Below are 17908 nucleotides of genomic sequence, written 5' to 3' on the forward strand. Positions count from 1 at the left end.
TCTCTCTCTCTTCCCCCTATCCACTATCTCTCTCTCTCTTCCCGCTATTGCTCTCCCTCTTTTTTCCCTATCTCTCTTTCTGTCTGTCTTCACCTTATCACTCTCTCTTTCTTCTCTTTTCTTGTCCTTCCCAGATTTGTCTCTCTGTCCTTGTCTCTCTTTCTCGCCCATTCCTTCCCATCTCTCTCTCTCTCTCTCAGCTCATACACTCATTTGGTCAATTTTTACAAGAATACAAAGGTGAAACTCACCCATGAATCTCTTCATCTCCAAATATATGATGTCATGTCCGCCCACATCAACTTCCTGTTCTCACAATCTGATTCATTGTAATTCTACTGACTCATTCGTGACCCTTTGTCTAAAATGCTTCCTGTTTCCTAACTTCATCGCAAATATATAAGCACGAGTTAACTTACGCACTTTAATATCCAACATTATTCTTTTGCCTTATTGCAATCAATATTGTTTGCTTCTTCGGACTCGACGTTATTCAGCAACGTTTAATCAGTTTTGTTTCATCTTAGTTTGCTTGACCCATCTTGAGGATCCTGAAAACGCAAGAAAGGCTTATGAACAATCAATTTTACTTGACCAGTAAGTAATTTTATTAATTCTTTATCTCATTATGCCCGGTCCTGGCTATGACTTTAAACTATATCCGATATAGATATTTTTGCAACCATAGGAGGGGTAGCTATAGATTTTAGTTTTACTGGTAGTTTAAAATCAATAAATATCTATTAATTTATCATTTCTATCAGTAGTGAAAGATTTTGTTTGAAACAAAATCGAAAAAAAAAAAAGAAAGATAATTAAAGGAATCGTTTTTGGCATTGGAACATAGACACTGATTTTTCCAATTCTGATACCCCAAAAAGTTCTGATTTTTTTTTCAATTCTCGATTCCAATTAATCGCGACAACACTAGTTAAGATAGAGAATTTGTAAGGAAGTATTTCTTTCTCGTTGAAATAAACTGAGAATAGATGTATTGGATATCTGGTAGAAAGTAGATAACACTTGTGGACAGACATGTTTGGGCTTGAAGAGATCATGCCTCAACCTTTACCGTAACCGAAGAAAATCAAAGAGCCTCAATAATTGGCGTTTCTGAATTTTTGAGATGAGGATCGATTATTCATATTATTTGGATTCATTTTTTTTTATAAAAGAGCATGCAACCCCCTGTAAAGTAAATAAAGGGTTCTGCTTGAAATTCTGTCCAAATTCTTGAGTTTGACAGAAACATTCCCGAGTTTGATGAGATACCTGAAGAAGGTCAAAGGTTACATCGATTGAAACGTTGTGAAAATCACACAAGATGAAAACCGTACTCCGATGAATCCAAATAATAAGAATAACTCAATAATTAGATACTGTACAAACTTTAAAAAAAAAAAAAAAACTCAATCATGTTGTTATGTTATATGATACTGTAGGAGTGAACCTAAGTGACCTTAGGCCGCATACTACTACCATGAAGAAAAGACATTGTTTCTTTAATCCTCTCTTTCGCTAAAAGAACTCAACTAACCAAGATACCCAAAAATCTATTCCCTTTTCTTTTCTGCTGTTGCTGCTCGCTCACCCACACACACACTCTCTCTCTTTGACCGATGATTGACCTAAAGACAGTCAGTCTTGAAGCTTCTAGGTTGTCACACGTGTCCCTGCGAAGAGCAGACACAGAATTCTAAAAGTATGTAAAAACTAAGAAAATAAAATATTCCTCTCAAGCTAATATTTGTATCCACTTTGTCAGTTATAACAACCAATAAACAAATATTACAATACTCTACTCCCACAGCCAGAACCATCGGAAAATATTAGTAAATGATGATATGGAAATAATGGATCCATTGTGTTATACAAGTGACGCCATCAGCAGTTAGTCATTAATAGCTGGGGGAACGATCAAGATAGAGAATTCAGAAGAAAGTATTTTAGTTCCGGTTTAAATAAATTGAGACTAAGTTAGAAAAGAATGTTTCATTCGCAATGTAAAGCCCCTGTAAAATTTATTGACTGATCCTTTTGCTTCTATTACTGTCACATCTTGATTAACAATCCTATTTTTGCTTTCTTTTGTGTTCCTTGGTGAACCATTTCTTATCCAACCATTTCTTATCCATTGTTCTGTTGATAAACCTATTTTCTCTTTTCTTTTTGTCATTTTTTTCCCCCCGCTTTCGCCCTTATTTAGGGAGAAAGGGGATGTTGATAGTATCACACTATATATAAAGTCCCAACTTATTTTGTCACTTTGTTATTGCTTTCCTCTCAATTTCTAGAAGTGATCCGGCTGTGTATCTTAATTATGCAGTTTTCTTACATAATCAAAACCACCAAGAAGAGGCTGTGAAGCTTTTCACGTTGTACGAGCAGAAAAAGGCGTCCTTTGTTAGTAAAGGTGGCGTGATCGACCCAGAGGTAAGTCCAAAGAAAAGAAATAATATTTTTTGGTTCTTGTCCAGAATTCTCCCCTTTTTTTTAAAAATAAAAAAGAAAGAAAAATCTGTATGATTATATACCTGTGAAAAAATGAAAACATCATATTCCAAAAATCATATAAATTGATCAAGTAGTTTTATTTTTAAATAAGAAAATCAAATTTTATGAATAACAGAAAAGTGGCTGTCTTGTCAGTCATTTTAAAAACGATCTATTAAAAAATAATGAACGCAGATTAACACAATAATTCAAATTTAGCTGCTTGTGCAAAATAATAAATTTGGAGATATGAGATTATAGATCTCCATGACCAGATATATTTTGAATGCTTCAGTTTGAATAAAGGTGGTACAATAATGTTGTGTGTGTATGTGGGGGGGGTCGACATTTGTGGCGAACATACATAGACTGGAAATGGTTTATAATCATGGCAGCAATTATACTATAGATAAAGGATAAGACTGCAGAATTTACATTGTTCCCACTAGTATCTCTTACTGTTATATAAGATAAGGACAATATCAGGTGATCTTGCTAGTTATATGTATATCAGTTTAATTTTAACTTGTTATAAGTTTTTCTTTTTTTATTCTATTTTTTGTTTTTTCTTTTTTATTCTATTTTTTGTTTTTCCTTTTTTTATTCTATTTTTTGTTTTTCCTTTTTTTATTCTATTTTTTGTTTTTTCCTTTTTATTCTATTTTTTGTTTTTCCTTTTTTATTCTATTTTTTGTTTTTCCTTTTTTTTATTCTATTTTTTGTTTTTCCTTTTTTTATTCTATTTTTTGTTCCTTTTTTTATTCTATTTTTTGTTTTTCCTTTTTTCATTCTATTTTTTGTTTTTCCTTTTTTATTCTATTTTTTGTTTTTCCTTTTCTTATTCTATTTTTTGTTTTTCCTTTTTTTATTCTATTTTTTGTTTTTCCTTTTTTTATTCTATTTTTTGTTTTTCCTTTTTTTATTCTATTTTTTGTTTTTCCTTTTTTTATTCTATTTTTTGTTTTTCCTTTTTTATTCTATTTTTTGTTTTTCCTTTTTTATTCTATTTTTTGTTTTTCCTTTTTTTTATTCTATTTTTTGTTTTTCCTTTTTTTTATTCTATTTTTTGTTTTTCCTTTTTTTTATTCTATTTTTTGTTTTTCCTTTTCTTATTCTATTTTTTGTTTTTCCTTTTTTTATTCTATTTTTTGTTTTTCCTTTTTTATTCTATTTTTTGTTTTTCCTTTTTTATTCTATTTTTTGTTTTTCCTTTTTTTATTCTATTTTTTGTTTTTCCTTTTTTTATTCTATTTTTTGTTTTTCCTTTTTTTATTCTATTTTTTGTTTTTCCTTTTTTTATTCTATTTTTTGTTTTTCCTTTTTTTATTCTATTTTTTGTTTTTCCTTTTTTTATTCTATTTTTTGTTTTTCCTTTTTTTATTCTATTTTTTGTTTTTCCTTTTTTTATTCTATTTTTGTTTTTCCTTTTTTTATTCTATTTTTTGTTTTTCCTTTTTTTTATTCTATTTTTTGTTTTTCCTTTTTTTTATTCTATTTTTTGTTTTTCCTTTTTTTTATTCTATTTTTTGTTTTTCCTTTTTTTTATTCTATTTTTTGTTTTTCCTTTTTTTTATTCTATTTTTTGTTTTTCCTTTTTTTTATTCTATTTTTTGTTTTTCCTTTTTTTTATTCTATTTTTTGTTTTTCCTTTTTTTATTCTATTTTTTGTTTTTCCTTTTTTTATTCTATTTTTTGTTTTTCCTTTTTTTATTCTATTTTTTGTTTTTCCTTTTTTTATTCTATTTTTTGTTTTTCCTTTTTTTCATTCTATTTTTTGTTTTTCCTTTTCTTATTCTATTTTTTGTTTTTCCTTTTCTTATTCTATTTTTTGTTTTTCCTTTTTTTATTCTATTTTTTGTTTTTCCTTTTTTATTCTATTTTTTGTTTTTTCCTTTTTTTATTCTATTTTTTGTTTTTTCCTTTTTTCTATTTTTTGTTTTTTGTTTTTTATTCTATTTTTTGTTTTTTCTTTTCTTATTCTATTTTTTGTTTTTTCTTTTTTATCCTATTTTTTGTTTTTCCTTTTTTTATTCTGTTTTTTGTTTTTCCTGTTTTTATTCTATTTTTTGTTTTTCCTTTTTTATTCTATTTTTTGTTTTTCCTTTTTTTTATTCTATTTTTTGTTTTTCCTTTTTTTATTCTATTTTTTGTTTTTCCTTTTTTTATTCTATTTTTTGTTCCTTTTTTATTCTATTTTTTGTTTTTCCTTTTTTTATTCTATTTTTTGTTTTTCCTTTTTTTATTCTATTTTTTGTTTTTCCTTTTTTTATTCTATTTTTTGTTTTTCCTTTTTTTATTCTATTTTTTGTTTTTCCTTTTTTTATTCTATTTTTTGTTTTTCCTTTTTTTATTCTATTTTTTGTTCCTTTTTTTATTCTATTTTTTGTTCCTTTTTTTATTCTATTTTTTGTTTTTCCTTTTTTATTCTATTTTTTGTTTTTCCTTTTCTTATTCTATTTTTTGTTTTTCCTTTTTTTATTCTATTTTTTGTTTTTCCTGTTTTTATTCTATTTTTTGTTTTTCCTTTTTTTATTCTATTTTTTGTTTTTCCTTTTTTTATTCTATTTTTTGTTTTTCCTTTTTTTATTCTATTTTTTGTTTTTCCTTTTTTTATTCTATTTTTTGTTTTTCCTTTTTTTATTCTATTTTTTGTTTTTCCTTTTTTTATTCTATTTTTTGTTTTTTCTTTTTTTATTCTATTTTTTGTTTTTCCTTTTTTATTCTATTTTTTGTTTTTCCTTTTTTTATTCTATTTTTTGTTTTTCCTTTTTTTATTCTATTTTTTGTTTTTCCTTTTTTTATTCTATTTTTTGTTTTTCCTTTTTTTATTCTATTTTTTGTTTTTCCTTTTTTTATTCTATTTTTTGTTTTTCCTTTTTTTATTCTATTTTTTGTTTTTCCTTTTTTTATTCTATTTTTTGTTTTTCCTTTTTTTATTCTATTTTTTGTTTTTCCTTTTTTTATTCTATTTTTTGTTTTTCCTTTTTTTATTCTATTTTTTGTTTTTCCTTTTTTTATTCTATTTTTTGTTTTTCCTTTTTTTATTCTATTTTTTGTTTTTCCTTTTTTTATTCTATTTTTTGTTTTTCCTTTTATTACTTTTTCCTTATTTTCTTTTTTCTTTTTCCTTATTGTTTTTTCGGTTATTTCATTTTTCCTTTTCTCTTTTATACTTTCCTTTTCCCTTTCTTTTCCTTTTTTCTTTTTTTCTTTTTCCTTTTTTCTTTTTCCTATTTTCTTTTTCCTTTTTTCTTTTTTCTTTCCTTTTTTCCTTTTCCTTTTTTCTTTTTTTCTTTTTTCCTTTTTTCCTTTTTTCTTTTCCTTTTTCTTTTCCTTTTCCTTTCCTTTTCCTTTTCTTTTTTCTGTTTTTCTTTTTACTTTTTCTTTTGTTTCTTTTTTCCTATTTTTTCTTCCATTCTTTTCCTCCATTCTTTTCCTTTTTTAACTTAATTTTTTTCTTTTCTTCTTTGTTTTTTAGCTTACTGAAATGGCTTCCCGGCTTGCTCCTGTCTTGCAAGTCGATGAAAATCTGATATGGAAGAATCCCAATGAATCAACCAAGACGGAACCTCATCCGATCAATACAGATGTGATGAAAAGTAAAAGTGCTGAGCTGCCTACCGACAACATCAAATACTCAGCAACTGACACATTGTCTTCATCAGCCAGCATGCCTTTGGATGCACAATCCCCATTGAAGGAGAGAGACAAGTCGATCAACTTGGACCAATTCAATATCGCCTGCCCGAAATATGCAATGCGAAAAGTTGGGAATCTGCCTCCATTACTATCTGGCGCCCAGCTTCTTCCTAGTCTCAAACCGAAGTCTTCATCGATTGCTACAGATAACCCAATGCAGGGAGATGTTGCGAATCCCCAGAAAAAAATGAATAATCCAGATCTTGTACAACTGTGAAAACAATTACACATTATTAGTACTTGGGACCTTTTCACTTTAGGGTGGCAAATTGTGATATCAAGGCAGGTAATTCATATCAACTTATGCCAAAACCCAGTACATTTGAATCAATATACGTGATTCTGGTGATACCAGATCAGGCTGTCTGAAGATATTGGCTTCCTGGGATGAAATATACCTAATATTGATGCTTTTCGTTTTTCTACTTTCTTTTGCAAAACTTAATTATGTTCTGAAAAATTAAAAATGAAAACAACCCCCCTTCCTCTTTTCCTTTTTCCCATCCCCCCCCCTTCTCTTTCTATCCTCCCCCACTTCCTGTCTGGTTTCATAACTTAAAACGTACTAAACATTGTTACTGTAACCCTTTTCCTTCTCCCATTGCAAAACTCATTCATGTTCTGCAGGGCAGGGAACAAAAACGATAAAATCCACAATAAAACAACCAAACCAAACACTACAAACTAGTAATTAAAGATACAAAGAACTTGAAGAATAAAAACCTTCTACAAAATAATTGGCTGCAACATGAATACTATTTTCAAAATAACTGGATTCGGCATTAAATAACCTGAAAAGGGTTGATATGCCGTAAAACAAAATGGTACTTGTACAGTTTAATCAAGACGTTAAAAAAATGAAAATGTCGAAAAAAAGTTTATATTGCATGTATCCGTTATGGAATGAAGTTCTCCGAAAAAAAATTTCACTTAATTTCATCAAGTAGTTTTTGTTTTACAGCGAAAAAAAATTTCACTTAATTTCATCAAGTAGTTTTTTTTATTTTATTTTTTATTTTTTTTTATTTTACAGCGAAAAAACAATTTGTTATGATATCGAGCAAAAGGTTCGATTTTTAGGAAGAAAAGCTAGTATTAAAGATGGGGAGGGAGTGTCGGTGCTTTAAATTGAGTTATCTCCCCGTGGCATGTTCTAAAAATCCAAACAAAAATTTAAAAATTCAAAGATGTCTACCTTCAACGTGCTGTCATAAAAACGTGTTTTTCCGCTGTAAAAAAAAACTACTCAATCAAATTAAGTGAAATTTTTTTCCTGAGATCTTCAGTCCAAAACGGATACGTACAATATAACCTTTTTTTTCAATATTTTCATTTTTTAATGTGTTGATTAAACTGTACAAGTACCAAGAAAACAACCAACCATATACGTGATTAAAATAGGAATTAACTAATTTTTGCAATTTCAAATTGAAAACATCTATTTTTTTTTCTGTATTATTGGGATCATTCGGACTACTGTTCTCATCTTGGGTATTATTCACTTAATGTTTCAGTCGATGTAACCTTTCAACCATCCTCAAGTGTATCTTTGTTGAACTCTGGAATCTGCAACCCTTTATTTAACCCACGGGGGTAGCATGCTCTCATTCTGTCAACCGTGATTGGGCAGAAGTTCTAAGTAATTTGCAATTGTATTTTTAGTGTTGTCTGCACTGAAGATTGAACCTTCAACCTCCAGAAGAGTGTAATTTGCAACTAAATTTTTACCTAGTACTTTATTTGCTACACCACGTGTCCAATTTTTTTTTATGTACATAAAGCAACAATTAGAGGAGTAAGAATAGTCACTTCATACAATAAGGCAAATATTGTATGAAAAGTATATATTAATGTTAACAAAATTTTTTACTATTAACCCTAAGTCTGAGTGGTAAAGTTGTAAAACTACACATAATCACCTAGTAAAAAATAATGTGGCTTTACGGTCTTGCCACTCGGACTTAGGGTTAGTAGCTTAAAAATTTGGTTAATATTAAATAACCAGACGTTTTGCCAGTTTTTAATGGGGGAAAAATTAGAGCCTATTGATGTAAGATAAATGTTTTATGATGGTTGAATAAGGCTAAATTTTGCATTAAATACTAATCCCTGTTAATCCCTTACTGTGCATTGAACGGACACCATAATGCTTAGCTTGTTGCACCTTATCATAACAAAGGTCTATACAAAATTTTAGCTAGATCGGCTCAGTAGTTTTTGAGAAATATGATATGAAAGCTTAGAAATTGTTACAATGTATTTTTTTTTTTTTTTTTTTTAAGATTTTAATCTAAATTTTCTGGAATAAAATCTCTACAAGGATAGAAAGTTTTTTTGAGTTTTTTTTTTTTAAAGAGATTTTAATCTAAATTTTCTGGAATAAAATCTCTACAAGGATAGAAAGTTTTTTGGAGTTTTTTTTTTTTAAAGATTTTAATCTAAATTTTCTGGAATAAAATCTCTACAAGGATAGAAAGTTTTTTGGAGTTTTTTTTTTAAAGAGATTTTAATCTAAATTTTCTGGAATAAAATCTCTACAAGGATAGAAAGTTTTTTGGAGTTTTTTTTTTTTAAAGAGATTTTTATTCCCCAAAATTTAGATTTAATCTTTTTTTTTTTTTTTAAATTTGCATTTTCAGATTTAAATAATGCTTCCCCAAAACACAAATTATTTATTAATTCATATTTTTCAGTTAAGATAAGTTTATTTGACAATTTGCCACCCTGAAGTGAAAAAAAGTCTCAATATTTGAATGATCGCATATCACCTTTGAACAAAAATTTAACGGGAGTTCATAATTTGCTCCATGGATGCTGTCACATTTTTTTTTTTTTTTTATTATTACATTTTCACCCCAAACAAGGCACATTGCCACTTTGGTGTAGGGGGCTACTATGGAATCAGATCTGTTACGGTCATTTGCACAACAAAAAAGGTTTTAATTTTATGGATTCCTTTGGAGGGTTTTAAAGTTATCAATGGTATTCGACCAAGGAGGAATTGGAGGAAGGTTGGCATATCTTTATCGAAGTGGATCTTTGGAACTCCCTTCTGGGATTCTGCTTTCCCAACTGCACTGATATGCAGAAGTTCAAGTGTAATGTTAACAAACATCTTTCTACTCATCTCCCTTCATAATGACCCTGCTAATTAAGTCCCTGATAGTAGCCCCCTGCTTTAAAGTGGCACTGTGCCTTGTTTGGGGTGAAAATTGAATTAAAAAAAAAAAAGAAAGTTTTATGCATTGTACAGATTCTTCAAGAATTCCTTTAAATTCTACAAATTTTAAATTAAAAATAAATGTAAAAGTTTTTTTCTTTCTTTTTTTTTCTTTTTCTTTCTTTTTTTTCTTTTTTTTTCTTTTTTTCTTTTTCTTTCTTTTTTTTCTTTTTTTCTTTCTTTTTTTTTCTTTTTTTTTCTTTTTTTTTTCTTTTTTTTTTTGTGGGTTTTTACATATTTCATCTATTATAGAAATCTCACCTGTCTGTTTAAATGTATGTATGTATGTATGTCTGCCTAAAACTTTCGACAGAGGTGGTGGATTTTCATGAGATCAGTATCATTTTGAAGCTCAACCCTTCGGATGACAAATATCGAACAATTGGTTAAAAACCCATTAATTCTTTCATCCTCAACTGGGCACTTTTCTACAAGGAGGGATTGCTTTTTTCACTAATATTTTCGAAAGTCATCCCCTGTTTTCGATTGACTAGCCTTAATTTAAACCTTCGCCACTTCCGATTTGGTGATGGATGCAACAGCAAAGACGTCACTTTTTTTTTTTTTTCACATTCTTTTCCTCCTTCGCAGTACGGGTTCAAGACTGCCTGCCTACTACCACTTTTTTTTTTTTTTTTTTTTGCTCAACCGGGCAATGCCAGGCACCCAGGCTAGTTTGTAAAATAAATCCAAATATGGATATAACAATATGCTAACAACGTGAAGATTAACCAAAATTTTATCTGAGACTTACATCTCCATATTGTATGAATTATTCACAAAGTTGATACTTTGTCTCTAGGGCTGTGTGTGGCACGAATCTTTCATCTCATGAGTACTTCTTCTGGTGACAGACCATTCTTCTCTGCACCATTTATTGTGCGATACGAAAGGAGTATCTTCTCTGTTGTTCCCTCCTCTTAGCTTTTTTTTTTTTTTTTTTTTTCTTATACTTTTGTTCTGTGAATCAGGCTGCCTTAAAATACTCGCTTCCTGACCTAAAATGCACCAGATGTTGATGATATTGCATTTTTTCTCTTTCACTTTTCAAAACTCAATCATGTTCTGCAAAGTCAAAAACAAAAACAACCAATTTTTCTCTACAAAACAATCAAACCAAACACCATGAATAAATATTTTTTTTTTTTTTTTTTTTTTTTTTTTACACAGTGATCACCACTTATCAAGGCCCGGAAGCCACTCAGGGATAAGGGTTATTGCAAGTACATTACGTTAGTGTGGAGATTTGATGGAGTGTTTACTTAAGGGGGCGGTTCATTAGGAATTTGTTAACATTAGACTTGAAGACATCCAAGTTGTAGTCCGGAGGGAAGCAGGCAGACGGAACAGAGTTCCACATGCGTGCAGTTCTAAGAAAGAAGCTTTGTTCATGGAATCCGCGTTTTGATTTAGGCACAGATATAGAGTGGGGGAAATTTTTCACAGTGGATTCAGCTAGACGGGTGTTTTTCGTGAAAGATTGGCGAGGGGGGACCAGGGATTGGAGTTCAGACGAGCACCTGCCATGAAAATAACGATAAAACAAGGATAGGCTCGCAACGTCTCTTCTGTGAGAGAGGGGTTGCAGGGTAGAGAAAAGGGCATCATATTTGAAGATATAAAGAATTTGAAGCATTAAATCTTTTTCCAAAATTACAGGATTTGGCATTAAATAACCTGGGAAAGGGTTGGATATACCATGAAACAAACAAACCAAACCAAACATCACAAATCAATATTTGAAAATTTAAAAAAAAACTTTAAGCATAAAAACATTTTCTAAAATTACTGGATGTGGCCTTAAATCACCCGAAAAGCGTTGATATTTTATTTATTTGTTTGCGGACTATTATCCTTATCTTTTTTTATAGTTGTTGTTTAACGACGATTCAATTCCTCTGGCCTTCGTCATGTTAACCGCAACAGGATAAAATGCAGAATCTTGAACTGCATCTTGAGTAATTACTGCATTCCATAGTTGTTGTTGCCTCAACACGTTTTGGACAACTAATCCTCTGGTTGGCTTTGGGTAGGATTGGCCCGTGGCGCAGTGGATAGAGACATCAGAACTCTACAGTTCCAAGTGAGCATTATCTGAAGATAAGCAGTTTCAATCCTACCCAAAGCCAGAGGCTTACTTGGCCAAAACGTGGTGAGACGACAACTGTGGAAGGCAGTAATTACTAAAGATGCAATTGGGAGATTCAGAGTTCCTATCTCATCGTGGTTAACCACCCGACGAAGGCCAGAGAAATAGTTGGCCGAAACGTCGTTAAAGCAACAACTATAAAAGACTAGCGAGGGGTACCCGGCATTGCCCGGGTGTTTGGAGGTGTGTGTGGAAACTCCGGGGGTGGGGTTAAAAAAAAAAAAAATAAGTATGAGGATCGAACCCGAACCCTTGAGGCGAAGTTGTAAATTAAAGTGTGAAAAAAAACAAAAAAACGTGAGACGTTAACCATTGCCCCCACCGCTAGATGATAACGGAAACACATTTGAATTTATTTAATTACTTGGATTTGGCAGGTGCCCGTTTTAATGAGTTAATGAGGTCAAGTTTGACTGCGGGATTTCATTTACTGCTGAACGCTTTTTTTTTTTTTTTTTTTTTTTTTTTCCACCCAAGATGTTATAGAAAAAAAGACTAACCCACATGCGGCGAGCGACAAATGTTGAATATTTATCTTCCCGAAATCGAGCAAATTAAATAGACAGGCGAGCTTCGTTGTTAACTGTGAGATATTACGATTTATATGTGATATAAAAAGTTTTAAAAGGTTGTGAAGCGACCGACCGCTTCTCTGAAAAAAGCCTTTTGTAGACACAGAAAAAGTGAACACACATACATACATACATTTTCGCTTTTATATTTATAGATGAGGATAGTAGTCCGTGAATAAATAAAATATACAAATTAGTCATCTCAAAAGAATTCCAATAATCAAAAAGGTTGATATGTAGCAAAAAACAACAATCACACTGAATGCCTTGGCGATCTCTTTTGCTTCTCATATTTGCCCTTTTTTGACCTCTCAATCTTAGTAAACAGCTCCATTCTTCAATGTGTCCCCAGTAGAGCTGAAATCAAAAATCACCCACTAAAAAAAATTAACTAACTTACCCACCTTGATACCTTACACATAGTCTACGACCAGAATCCATTATGCTAACCATGAACTGTGGAGATATTTCTGGTTTTAATATTATTACAAGCTTACCTGATAAAACCCATAACCCTTATCCTCGAATGGCCTTTGTGTCTTGACAAGCAGTGATGCATTAGTAAAAAGGTAACATATATTAATGAGCCGATTTCAAATATGCCTCAACTGCATTCGGCTGTTTCAAACTACCTGCTCTGTCTATGCTCTAAATTCAACGTTTTTTTTGTTTTTTTTTAAATCCATAAAATGATCAGCGTTTAACCTTTCCCGTTAAAAGAACGAATATGAAAATATCTATGACTTCGATCTACATAAGAATATGAAAATATCTATGACTTCGATCTACATAAGTAACATCCGGGAAGGTTGAGGGTGGGGCCAGCACCTTCACCTCGATAAAAGAACTTCTCGCTACAAAAGCATCTATAAAGTTGTAGATGGCCTATGCCCCTCTGGGGGCTCAAAGCTATGGATGGAGGAGAGCTTTGAAGATGAGCATAATGGTCGGCCATCGGATGTTGACAACGATAAATTAAAAGTCTTAGTACAAACCCAATCCGCGCACAACTGTTCAAGAACATACTTTTGAATTAGACGTAATGTATACGACGATGTCCAACCACTTGAGATGAATTAGAAAAACAAAAAGCTTGATAAATGGGTGCCTCGCGAATTCAACGACAACCGAAAGAAACTCTGTTATAAAATGTCATCTTCCCTTCTGTTACGTAACAAGAATGACCTGTTTCTCAACGGGGTTGTGACTTGTGATGAAAAGTGGGTTCTTTATGAAAACTAATGATGCTCAGCGCAGTGGTTAAACGTCAATGAAGTTCTCGTTACTTCCTGAAGCCAGAGTTGCACTAAAAGAAAATCATGCGGACTGTTTGGTGATCCGCGATAGGTATCATACATTACAGTTATGTGTAGAAATGCCAACGTTTTATGCAATACCGGCAACGTCATCCTTTGGTGTGTACATTATTTTCTTTGTCAATTTTACGGATGCTCAACAGCGCTATAATGGTTAATGGAAGTAACGTTTTTTTGCTATTGGATTTTCATTTTCACATTTATATTATACTAGCGGGCGGGACCCGGCATTGCCCGGGTGTTTGGAGGTGCAAAAGAAAAAAAAAGTTTTAATTGGAAGGTAGGATTGAACCCCAAAGCCTTGATGTGAAGGTGGAAACGAAAGGGAAAAAAAGCCCGACACCTAACCATCTCAGCCACAAGGGAGAGAAATTGATAAGCATGTTCAGTTAAGGTTTATAAAGGGAAATATACAGGTGCGAGGAAGTGGCGTGATGTTTGACCTAGTTTTGCGCTGCAAGCCAGTTACTGTTTCCCTTGCCCCATCATTCGCTTTTCGAAGACGCGGCGAGCTGGTAAAAGTCAGACAAATTATATACACACGCGACTCCTGTTCTTAAGTCAGAGATATTACGATTTAGACATGATATAAAAAGTTTTAAGAAGGAGCGAGCCGAACAAGAAGGCCGACAGAAAAAGCCTTTTGCAGACATACATAAAAAAGCGAACATACATACATACACATACACATTTTTGCTTTTGTATATATGTATATAGATAGATTGATTTAGAAAAATTAATAATTTGAGATATATATATATATATATATATATATATATATACTAGCAAAAGTACCCGTCATTGACTGGGTTCAAAAACAGCCTACAGAAAATGGACTCTGATTTATGAAAGTATGATAGGTTATGAAAACGAAGGGTTGTAAATTTGGGTTGAATTTGGGGTTATCAAAACCAAAGCCAAATATGATGAAAGTAAAAATAAAATAGATAAACCCCATAATTTATTATACCATACCTGTTCACTCTGAAACACTTATCACAATATTCTGTGGATCTATATTAAAAAACCTTGTTAAACTTTGTGACATATTTCCATTCTATGGAGGTAAGGCACGAACAAACACCCTATAATTTTATTATACCATATTTCTTCAAACTGAAACATAATTATCAAAGTATACTTACGCAGATAGATATGAAAAGTCTTTATTAAAGTTTGTGCTGATTTCCATTCTATGGAGGCCAGGCGTGAACGCAGACCCCACAATTATACCATCCCTATTTAAGTTAAAACATACTTATCAAAGTATTATTATGTACATCTATATCAAAAACACTTGTAAACGTTTTTTTTTCATTTTTTATTTCCATACTTTGTGGTCTGATCCACATCTGGCATCAATTGAAATGAATGGCTCTCGTCTTCAGGAGGCCTCAAGTATTGACAAGCTTTTGGGCTTGACCATTACTCCTGATCTTAAATCGAATACGTACATCAAATCTGTTGCCAAGGCTGCTGGAAAAATGGTGGGATCTTTCTATCGATCCGATAGATCTCACTGCTGATGCAATTCTCTATCTATATAAGAGCCAGGTACGTCCAAGGATGGAATACTGTTGCCACATCTGGGCAGGAGCTGCTAGAAAGGACTTATCCTGCCTTGATAGAGTTCAAAATAGACTTTGTAGCCTCGTAGGAGATGTCCTTTTCTCTTCCCTGCAACCTCTATCTCACAGAAGAGATGTTGTGAGTTTGTCTCTGATGTATCATTATTTTCATGGAAAGTGTTCAACTGAGCTTCAGTCTATGGTCCGCCCTCGCCAAACTTTCACAAGAAACACTCGTCTAGCTGAAAACACTATCAATAATTTCTCCCACTCTTTATCTGTGCCTAAACCTAAACATAGATTCCATGAACAAAGCTACTGCACGCCTGTGGAATTGTCTTCCGTTTTCCTGCTTTCCGGCTGACTACAATATGGTTGTGTTCAAGTCTAACGTAAATAAGTTCTTGATGAGCCGTTCCATATAAGTTATCAATTTTACCGAATTTTCATTACTAATGATTACTATATTGTCCAATTTCTACTGTACACTCTTTAACCCTTATCCTTGAGTGGCCTCTTGGCCTTGATAATGTGAAAACAGGCGCAAACGCAGACCCCACAATTTTAACGAACCACCGTGCTGCCAGATCAAACATACCCATTCCTGTGTCTCGATACATCTTCTATCATTATATGTGATCAGTTTTCTATAATAGTCAACCATATAGGAACCTATTCGTGACCGGACACACACACATACACACAGCTTTATATTATAAGATTAATCCGCTTGGCTTATATTTTTTCGCTATACAATAAATAAATGTATTCTATCATCTGCAAAATGAAATTTATTTTTTTTATAGTTTTTTCTTTTTTAGCAACTGCATTGAAATTGTATTTCAAATGAACAAGAAAAAAATAGGTTATCAATTATTCTGTTCGTTTGCTTATATTAAAAAAAATACAATCCCTCACTACATGTAACGCAATGAAACTAGTAATAGTTTTCTTTTTTATATGGTTTATTTTTTTTAATATAAGTTATTTCGGTACTTATGCGTTTTTGTTACTGTGCTGAAATAATGTTGTTATTTAGAAATCCATTCTTAGCACGGAGAGGGGAAGATGTTTTCTAACTATTCTGTACTTTCACGTAACAATCTATTCTACATTATAACTCTCACCTGTCTGTTTAAATGTATGTATGTATGTATGTATGTTTGCCTAAAACTTTCGACAGAGGCGACAGATTTTCACGAGATCGGTATCATTTTGAAGCTCGACCCTTCGGATGACAAATATCGAAAAATTGGCCAAAACCATTATTTTCTTCACCCTCAATTGAACACTTTTGTACAGGGAGGGTCGATTTTTTTCGCTGACATTTTTTGCAAGTCATTCAATCTTCGCGTCCACGACGTCACTTAAAAGGCGTTATTTCAACCACCCGTGACGTCACAACCACGGTAGACACATCGGTAAGACAGTTTTTTATTTTCACCTCCTTTTCCTCTGGCGCGTTACGGGTTCACGCCTGCTTACTACTCCTATTTTTTTATTTAAAAAAAGTTTGTTTTTTTTTGCTCAACCAACACCCTTACACACACCTCCACTTTTCTGCCTTTGCGGCACGGGTTCGAGCCTGCCTGCTACTTCAACTTTTTTTTTTTTTTTTTTTTTCTCACCACACACCTCAAAACACCTGGGCAATGTCACATTTTCGTCCACTTTCTTTTCCGCCTTCATGTCGCGTGTTCGGGTTTAAGCCTCCCTGCCTGCTAACACTTTTTTATTTTTTTTATTTCAAACACCCGAGCAATTCCAGATACCCCAGCCAGTTTAATATAAAAGATATTGTAAAACTTGAATTTACCTTGAAAATACTATTTAAAAAAAAATAGAACGGTAATAAAATACAAATCCTCACTAAATTTAACACAATGAAACCAGCAATAGTTTTTTTTTTTTATATTGTTTATTTTTTTAAACAAGAACCCAATTTTGCTCAGCTGGGCAAACTTGAGTCCTTGTACCGGAAAAATATCCAGTAAATAAAACGTTATTTAGTAAAGCGTTGTTATTTTTTGCATTTCTATACACCAAACATGGATATAAATATCATTAAAACATCCGCTGGGTCATAAGCTTCATTTCGGTATCTTACTTGCCTGGGTCGGTTGCCTTTAGTCTGAGATAAGCCGCGTCACACACGCGTGCACACACACACACTCAGACAGGACGAAAATTTATAATAAGATATGTTATTTCAGTACTTATGCACTTTTGTTACCATGCTGAAATAATGTTATTATTTAGAAAGCCATTCTTAACATGGGATATTTTCTAACTATTCTTTACTTTCACATAACAATTATAAAATTATAAATTATAAAAGATATCATAAAACTTGAATTTAACTTGAAAATATTTTTTAAAAATTAGCGCCGTAAAAAAAGTGCAGAAGAACCGTTATTTACGCTTCTGAATTTTTGAGATGAGGATTGGTTATTCGTATTATTTGGATTCATTGGACTGCTGTTCTCATCTTGAGTGTGATTTTCAAGATGAGAACAGTAATCTGATGAATCCAAATAATATGAAATTCCGTTGAAATTCCCAAGTTTGACAGAAACATTCCCAATCCTAGTTTACAATAATTGTGTTATTATAGAGTTTAATGATTATATTATAAATATTTGTATATTAAATAAAAAAGTATTAACATTTGAACAGTATTATTTTTATTTTACATTAAATAAATCACAGATGTTAATAATAAAACTGTTGCCTTCGTACTTATGTTACCTTTTGGCCAAGATCAAAGTGTAGTATCTGTTCTTCAGATGCGGCACTTCCATTTCTCGTTCTCTTTCAGTGGAGGAGAAATCCTTCACGACTGAGACAATTTTTATTTTTGTACCTTTTCTCCACGTTAAAAAACGACCCTG

The 17908-nt window shown here is 31.7% G+C and overlaps 1 protein-coding gene across 1 annotated transcript; it reads left to right on the forward strand.

Moving 5' to 3' along the window:
* Positions 1 to 463: 463 nt before the first annotated feature.
* Positions 464 to 8520, forward strand: LOC145268707 (uncharacterized). The gene is made up of 3 exons (XM_080124244.1): positions 464 to 597; positions 2295 to 2433; positions 5972 to 8520. The coding sequence occupies exon 3, from the start codon at positions 5981 to 5983 to the stop codon at positions 6407 to 6409; it is 429 nt and encodes a 142-aa protein (XP_079980370.1). The 5' UTR covers positions 464 to 597; positions 2295 to 2433; positions 5972 to 5980; the 3' UTR covers positions 6410 to 8520.
* The last annotated feature ends 9388 nt before the right edge of the window (positions 8521 to 17908 follow it).

The sequence above is a fragment of the Euprymna scolopes genome, chromosome 44 (genome assembly GCF_053919585.1).
Source record: "Euprymna scolopes isolate OS-2025 chromosome 44, ASM5391958v1, whole genome shotgun sequence".
NCBI lineage: Eukaryota > Metazoa > Mollusca > Cephalopoda > Sepiida > Sepiolidae > Euprymna > Euprymna scolopes.